At 54.2% G+C, this 8,430-nt stretch overlaps 1 protein-coding gene across 1 annotated transcript in view; it reads left to right on the top strand.

Annotated features, from left to right (window-relative positions):
- The first annotated feature begins 1,718 nt into the window (after positions 1 to 1,718).
- The window catches only part of MYO1F (myosin IF), a 37,682-nt gene continuing 30,970 nt past the window's right edge, over positions 1,719 to 8,430 (top strand). The window contains exon 1 of the mRNA XM_019964291.2: positions 1,719 to 1,859. Within this exon, the coding sequence (XP_019819850.1) occupies positions 1,857 to 1,859 (3 nt within the window). The 5' untranslated portion in view covers positions 1,719 to 1,856. The remainder of the gene's footprint in view (positions 1,860 to 8,430) is intronic.

Genomic DNA, 8,430 nt, shown 5'->3' with positions numbered 1-8,430 from the left:
CCAATGCAGGGGACACAGGTTAGATCCCTGGTCCGGGAAGATTACACATGCCCGTGGGCCAACTAACCCCGTGCACCACAATTCCTGAGCCCGGGCTAGAGTCTGTGTGCTGCAACTACAGAAGCGGACCAGCCCCATACTCTGCAAGAGAAGCTACCGCAATGACAAGCCCACACGCAATAAGGAAGAGTAGCCCCCACTCGCCGCAACTAGAGGAAGCAGGGTGCAGCAAAGAAGACCCAACAGAACCTAAAATAATCTTTTTTTTTTTTTTTTTTTAATACAGCGTCTCTTAGAGACTCTCAAAGCAACGCAATCTGGCACCTGTTACCCCAGCCACCACACTCCCTGTCACTCTGCCATCTCCAGCCGCCCTGGACTCCTGAAATTTCCTCAGAGTCCCCATCTTCCCATCTTAAGGCCTTTGCTAGAGCTGTTTTCCTCTGCCAGGTGTACCCTCCCGTTCCCCCTTCACCTGGTTAACTCCAGCTCACTTCGCGGTCTCAGCAAAAAAAGTCGCCTCCTCCCAGAAGCCTCCCCTGACGCCCTCAATAAGGTGGGGGGCGGGGGTGTCGACCTGACTGTTCACTTCTAGTGCCCTGGAGACATTGCTGAGGTTTGCAGGCACCAAGCCCGTCGGTTGAGAAACGGGCTGCTCCCCAGATGTGGCCACTAGGGGGCGCCGCGGCACTCCAGTCTCCGCGCAGGATGCGGTGTGTGGCCTGGAGCGCGGGGATACCCGGGTATGCAGGCCTTCCTGCCAGGCTCTCCCAGGGTCTGTTTCTGCCTCCGCCACTTCCCCACTGTGTGTGGCAGACGACAGCCTCTGGGAAATGCCATTTCCTCACACGTCAGGAGGAGACCAGCACACGGCCTACTGGTCTCCCAAACATCAGAAGATGGGCCATCATTTGATGGATGTCATGTGCTTCCTTGGTGGCTCAGACGGTCAAGAATCTGACGGCAATGCTGGAGACCCGGGTTCGATCCCTGCGTTGGGAAGATCCCCTGGAGGAAGGCATGGCAACACACTCCAGTGTTCTTGCCTGGGAAATCCCATGGACAGAGAGGCCTGGCGGGCTACAGTCCATGGGGTCACAAAGACACGACTGAGCGACTAATACTGATGTGCGCGCCAGGCGCTCCCGGCAGGATCCCCAGCCCCACCGCCGCCGTTTTAGGATGAGAAAATGAAGAGAGCTGGGGCGGCGGGTGCAGTCATTAATTCTAGACGTAACATTCAAAGTCTGGGACCTTCCAAATGCCCCTGGCTCTCGGGACCCTCCACTCCCCTGGCAGAAACGCACCTGATTCCCAAGGTCCCTCCTGGAAGAAGGACCAGCGGAAGCGGCTTCGGAAGTGAGAGTTTGCCCAGGGATGCCCAGAGCAGATACACATCTCAAGTGGGTCTGGAAGACTCCTAAGCAGCCCAGGACAGAGCAATCAGTCCGCAGCCAACGGATCCTTGTCCCGCCTGCTGCAGCCGCGTCCCGCGGGGGGCGGGGCGGGGCGGGGGGCGCGAGGGAGTTGGAGACTCGGTTTCCTGGGGTCTGGCAGCTGCTGCCTTCCATCCTTAACCTCTCCCTTCGGGCTCTGGGCTCCAGACCAGCAGCTCCCTCGGGCCAGTCTGGGCGCTCTCCCCGCCCCCAGGCTCAGCTTCCCTCCCCGGTAGCCGCGGGCCCCTCCCGCCAAAGGAAGTGAGAAGGGGGCTGTTGTAAGAGGAACTAGGGCCGGGAGTCTGCAGGAGGAGCAGGAGCAGGGCCATGCCCGAGCCGCCCCCAGGAGCTTCCTGAGCCTGCACCCCTTCCACGACCCCTCCAGGCACCTCCCCAGGGACCCAGACACCAGCCCCTACCATGGTAAGTCATTCAGGGTGGGCCCTGAAGTGCAGCAGTCGGGGGCACCAGTCAGATGGAAGTGCCTAGAGGCCACCACCAGAAAGTGGGGCCATGGGAACGGGCACAGCAGACCCTTTGGGATTCTGCAATACAGCTCAGGTGCTCCAAGCATCCCACACCGGGCACCAAGCTCCCACTGGATGGTGGACAAGATGCCAGGGTGGGGATGGGGCACCAAGGATGGAGCAGTAACCGGAGGACAGAAGGTGGTTTTGAAGGCTCCCACAGTGCCTGCAGGTGCAGGGACAAACCCCTTTTCTGGGGCGTGGGGAACCCAGTTCCTAGTTGAGTTTGGTGCCTCATCTCCGTGTGGCCTTGGGCCAGTCACTTCCCCCTCTGCGGGTCTCAGTTCCCACACGTCATATTTGGAAGTCTCTCAGGATGTGGAAGGTGTTTGGGGGCTCCTCTCCATTGGAACCTTCAGAGGGTCTTGGGATCCAGCCTCTGTGAGTCCACCAGAGCTGGGAGAGAAAGCTGGGTCAAATGGGTGGTGGGTTGCCATGATGGTGGCATGCCGGCATCCCAGTGTGGGTGACAGGGTGGTTTGGCAGTAGTCATCACAGAAGCGGGAATGGGTGAGATGAAACATTCCACACCACCATGGGTTCCTTCTGCTGGAGGGCAGCAGGGAAAAAACACTACACCCAGAAGCCTCACCACCTGCTGAGACTGAGGTCTGATGATGACTGTGGTGATAAGGCTGTGGAGATGGTCATGGTCCTCGGTCTAGATCCAGTAGCATCATGTCACACGCATGAAGAGGAGACTTGGCTGGCTATAAATGTCACACCTCCGTCCCCCGCAGCCAAAGTTCCATGGCTCTGCAAGCCACTTCAGCTTTCATTTTTTGTCAATCTGTCCATGAGGGCGTGTGGCTGGGGTCAGTCACAGAGCTAAAAGTGACAACTGCAGAGTTGCTGGCAGTTGCCGCAATGTGGAGGCAGGGGTTGTGAGATCACCCTACTTCAGAAAGCCAGTGATAAATGGGGCACCACGGGCCACGGACCCCTCTGGTTAACCGGCAAGCAAACCATCAACTAGAGCTCTGGGCTTGAGACAGAAGCCCTTCCAAGACGGAGCCAGCCCAGGAAGACTCCTTGATCAAAGAAGCACAGGAAATAATTTGCTACTTCAGAGAAAAGCAACCCCTCCCAAGGAAACCATGTGAAATGCTGAGTCAATGATCTGCTTGGCCAACTGGGTCTGGGAAGGGAGAAACTCACCCAAGAGGATCATGAATTAAAAAAAAAAAAGAGTGGAATTTATCCATGAGGTTAATACCTCTGTCTAGAGGTGCTGACATCTTTCTGGAGGAATGCTGGATGCCAGAAAGAGGTGTTGAAAGATTCAGTGAAATGATGTTCGTCAAGTGCTTCACAGAGCACATAATGTGCTCCATACACCGCAGAAGCCATATTCACAGTGGGAGTTAGCCATGGTGATGGATGGATGTGGCTTCATTCTTGGTTCCTGTAGAAGAATTGGGCTGTTGATGTCATTGTTCATGATGGTGGTCATTGCTGTCCATTGTCCCATGTTGGTGGTGTGGTGGTGGCAGTGATGGCTGCTTTTAGTGCCAGCTAGTGTTCAATATTGGTGGCTGGTGGTTGCTTGTTTTCCGCTGGAGGGTTGATCTCTAGAATAATGGCAGCTGGTCATCGTTTGAAGTTGGGTGGTGACAGTGATGTTCGTTTGCTGTTGGTCATTCATTGATGATCTGGGTGACTGTCTTGGGACTGGCGGTGATGCACTGTTGGTTTGGAAAGGGGTACGATTGAAGGCTGAACTTCCTAGGTGGCTCAGTGGTAAAGGATCTGTCTGCCAACACAGAACACTGCATTTGATCCCTGGGTCTGGGAGATCCCCTAGAGAAGGAAATAGCAACCCACTCCAGTATTCTTGCCTGGAAAATCCCGTTTACAGAGGAGCCTGGCAGGCTACAGTCCACAGGGGGTCACAGAAGAGTCTGTGACTACTAGTTACGATTTAGTGACTAGACAACCACGACTGCTTCAGTGGTGGTAGGTTACCTGTGTTTGTTGATGGCTACTATTGTGATCGTGGTTGTTACTGTCCATGGTGATTGGTTATTATGGGTTGTTGGTGCCGGTGGTAATGCGTGCTGATGGTGATGAGTGATGGTAAGGAAATGGGTGGTGGAATCTTTCGTACTTCTGCTTTATATTAGCTGGCATTAAGGTTATCAGCAATTTCTGTTCGACTTCGGCTCAGGGGCAGGTAAAGGCAGCAATTGGTTGTCCTCAGTTGATAATGGTGGTGACATGAGGGTAATGGTGGTTGTTTTGAAAGTACAGATATGAAGCTGGGAGGCCAGTAATGTGGCTGCTTGATCCAGGGGCAGCAGTCACAGGGATGGACAGAAAAGGCTGGAGGCCAAGAAAGGGTGAAGGAAAAAGATTCTAGAAGGACAAGGATCCCCAGATGTTGGAGAATGGCCTCTGGTTAGGGTCAAAGAGCCTGAGACACCCCTCCCAAGGGAGGGGGAGACCTGAGAGCTGTTGGAGGTGAGAATGTTGTTTGCGTGGGGTAGAGACACAGGGTGTGTCCCCAGAGCCCCACAGAGCAAGACCCAGGCTCCAAGGGCACATCAGGGGGCCAGGGTGGGGCCAAGGGCTGAGGGCAGCTCCAGCAGCCACTGCCACAGCAGCTTCACCTCACCACCGGCTGGCAACCACAGTACACAGGACCCCAGAGAGGAAGGAAGTGGCTGTTTCGTTGTTGTCTCCAGTCTGGGGCTCTGCTCATCACCACCCAGGAGCAGGGAGGCCAGAGCAGTTGGTGCAGATTGCAAAAGCTGGCTCCTCCAGCCCTTCCTCCTGGCCCTGTGTCCCGAGCCTGTGGGATTGGCCAGCTTAAGGCTGCTGCTGCCACTGGCGATGGGGAGAGAGGCTAGTGTTTCCGCTTGACAAGCTTCACCTCGTTGAATCTGCACAGCTGCCCACGAGGCCCATAGTCCTCAATGTTCCCATTTGCCCGATGAGAAAACAGAGGCAGGGAGGTTCAGCTAGCTGCAGGACAACCCAAGATAGTAGAAAATTTCAACCAGTGATCCCCAAGGTCACACTTTGAACAGCCACCTTGATCGACAACCTCTTCCTCCTCCTTCCAGCTGAGAAGCTACCTGAGGGTGTGGGCTGACTCCTATAGTCTAGTTTTAATTCAAGCAACTAGAATGCTGGTGTGCCACACACACCCAAGGCCTTCTGGCCCATCGCTCCAGCTGCCACTACTGACAACATTCTGAAATATTCATGTTTCAAGGTCTATCTCCTACAGGAAGCCTGCTCTGATTGCCTCAGCCTCCTACAGGAAGCCCTCTCTGATTGCCTCAGTTCTTCTTCGTGCAGTCTGATTGGGATCACTGTCTCCCCTGGACAACTCGCTTCTGAGCTACTCAAGAGCAGAGTCTAGGCCTGGTCCCCACAGACCTCCATGCACAGTAGGAGTTCAGAAAGTGTTTTCACTACAGGGCTCCAATGCCCCAGCCCTTGGTTCTCCCTTCTTTGGCACCAGGGAAGCTGCAACCCCATGCCTCTACTGTAAGTTGCGGGGGGGGCGGGGGGAGCCTCTCTGAAGAGCTGAAGTTAGAGACTATGTTCTCTTCTGTCCCAGTCACCTCGCGCCCCTGACTATCTTTCACAAGAACTCCAGCCTCTTGAGTCATATCTGACTTGTGGTCAACTGTGACCACAAGCTCTCTGTTACACCCTCACCCCTAAGGGAGGAACAAACAGCTTCAGCTTGACCCTCGGAGACTTGGGGGACACAGAGAGATGGATACCAATGACACAGGATAAGAGGCAGTCTTATTGCAATGATACTTCATTCATTTATTCATTCAACAAGTGTACATTGACCAGTTCCTCTATATTATCAAACACGGACCACTTTCACTAAATGCTCCTGGGGACACTGGCTGCCATTTCCTGAGGTAACCCAGTAGGTCTTTTCTCAGCACCGGCTTGTTTATTTTCCCCAGCAAGCCCACGGAGGAGATTTATTATGGCACCCGTTCTACAGATGGGGCAACTGAGGCTTGGAGAAGTGAAGTGGCCTCCCTAGGGTCCCATAGCCAAGTGTCAAGCCAGGCCTCACACCCAGTTCATCCCTTGCCAAAATTCTCGACTCTCCTCACACTATACCCTCTTGAGCAAAACCTCTCTCTCCGCCACAAACAACCCATGGGTTTTTTTGTGTGATTGCGTAGAACTCGGCTGGATCCAGGAGTCCCGGCTTCCTGGGGCTGGACACAGAAGGAGGGATTGCTAGAGGCAGAGGCCCATTCCACTGGGTGGGGAAAGAAGGGAGGGACAGGAAGAGGAACCAAGTTCTCGGGGCCAGGAGAGCCAGCCAGACACAGCCGGCCTCAGGGCCTCTGACCTCAGAGAAAGGAAGTGGCCTGAAGTCTCAGCTGAGCCCGAGGGGGTCCCAAGAGCATGGACATCAGGATGACCCCAAAGAGGAAACCCTGGACAGGACAATGTGTGTCTCCTCCCCGTCCTCATCTGACCTATAGCACCAACCCTGGCCATTCCCGTCGCAGACCCGGCTTCCCTTTCTGCTGTTTGACCTTAGAGAGGACACCTAACCTCTCTCTCTGGGCCATAGTTTTCTCTTTCGCAAAATGGATCTAATCAGAGCAATGACCCAGTCGCGTGCCCAGAGGATGCGATGAGATAATTCACGGAAAAAGTTTAGACCAGAGTCTGGCACAAAATAAGTGCCAGTGGGGCGTGAACTTTTGTTACCTATTGTTGTTCCCGGTTACCATAGTTACCACCCACGCCCCACCCTTTGAGGTCTTCAGAGAGAGAATCCACTTCCAGTTCGCCCACCCAACCTCCCCACCCTGACTCAGGGAAAGGACAGCCCCAGCAGGTCCCTGAATGACACCACTTCATCCCCTGTATTTAAAATTTCATCGGCTCTTACCAACAAACCAGCTGGTCTCCTTATTTTAAAAACAGAACATACACTCCCCTGACCCCTCTTCCCCACAAGCCTATTTCCCTCTTTCCCCTTCTTGGCCAGACTGTCCAAAAGCAGTCCTCTCCCTGTCTATAGCTCCTGACCTCCCAAGTTGACTCCTGACCCTGAGGTGTCCATGGGGGACCCTCTGAGCCTCCAGTGAGTGTAAAGTTCTTTAGCATCTGGGGGTCCAGTCGACAGCTCCCTGCTTCTCCAAACCGGCCACCCCAGGTCCTGGCTGTCTCCAAACTCAGCCTCTTCCGTGGGCATGCTTGCTAACCCCTCCACGCTGCTGTTTCCGAAATCTTGTCCTCCCCCACCTACCCTTCCTGCTGTATCCCAGGGCTCTCAGAGCATCACACCAGCTGCTGTTGTTGCTCAGTCACTGTCTTGTCTGTCTCTTTGTGACCCCATGGACTGTAGCCCACCAGGCTCCTCTGTTGATGGGGTTTTCCAGGCAAGAATATTGGAGTGAGTTGCCATCTCCTCCAAGGGATCTTCCCAACCCAGGGAGAGAACCCACGTCTCCTGTATCGGCAGGCGGATTCTTTACCACTGAGCCACCTGGGAAGCCCATTACACCCCCTTGTACCAAACATCTTAGCAGGCCCCCTTGAAACACTGAAATGAAATTCACATGCAGCAAAACACACTAACTTCCATCTTTCAGAAACATTGAATGTGGTCCCCCGCAAGACCGGGAGAAAGTCATTTAGAATAAAATGTGCACGAAAAGATGAAAGTGCTCGGGCCAGTGGCCCAAGAACTCTCACTGGAGTGGCCAGGTGCTCACACCTCAACACAGGTGTGTCTCAGCCCGCAAGACAGCCGCACCCCCCGCCCCAAGTAGGACACACACATTAACCTCACGAGCAACGTAAGCTTCTAAACACTGGATGCTTCTTTCTTTTTCTTACATTAGTTAATTTACCTCTTTATGGCTGCGCTGGGTGTTTGTTGTTGCCTGTGGGCTTTCTCCAGTTGCAGTGAGCAGGGGCTAATCTTTGCTGAGGTCACAGGCTTCCCACTGTGGTGGCTTCTCTTGTTGCAGTGCACGAGCTCTCGGGCGTGCAGACTTTACTAGTTGTAGAGCGAGCTTAGTTGCCCCACCACCAAGTGGGATCTTAGTTCCCAGATCAGGGATCAAACCTGTGTCCCCTGCATTGGCAAGCGGATTCTTAACCACTGGACAACCAGGGAAGTCCTCCCACAATTCTTAAAGCACCCCCAGGAGCAGTATACCCCCAGATAGCACTCAGAACATCCAGATCGGGGATGGGGTTATGGAGAGGGATGCCCAGAGAGTTGGCAGATGTAGAGGGAGCGCTTGACCTGGACTGGAATCAGGGAGGTCTTCTCAGGGGAGGTGTCACCTGAGCCGTGTCTAAAGGCAAAGGTTGGCTTTTTTATTTTTGGGCTGCACTGAGTCTTTGCTGCTGCATGTACGCTTTCTGTAGTTGCCACGAGCGGGGGCTCCTCACTAGTTGAGGTACAAGGCCTTCTCATTGTGATGGCTTCTCTTGTTGCAGAGCACAGGCTCTAG

This window comes from Bos indicus, chromosome 7 (assembly GCF_029378745.1).
Source record: "Bos indicus isolate NIAB-ARS_2022 breed Sahiwal x Tharparkar chromosome 7, NIAB-ARS_B.indTharparkar_mat_pri_1.0, whole genome shotgun sequence".
Taxonomy (NCBI): domain Eukaryota; kingdom Metazoa; phylum Chordata; class Mammalia; order Artiodactyla; family Bovidae; genus Bos; species Bos indicus.
This window is presented reverse-complemented; position numbering and strand designations above follow the sequence as displayed.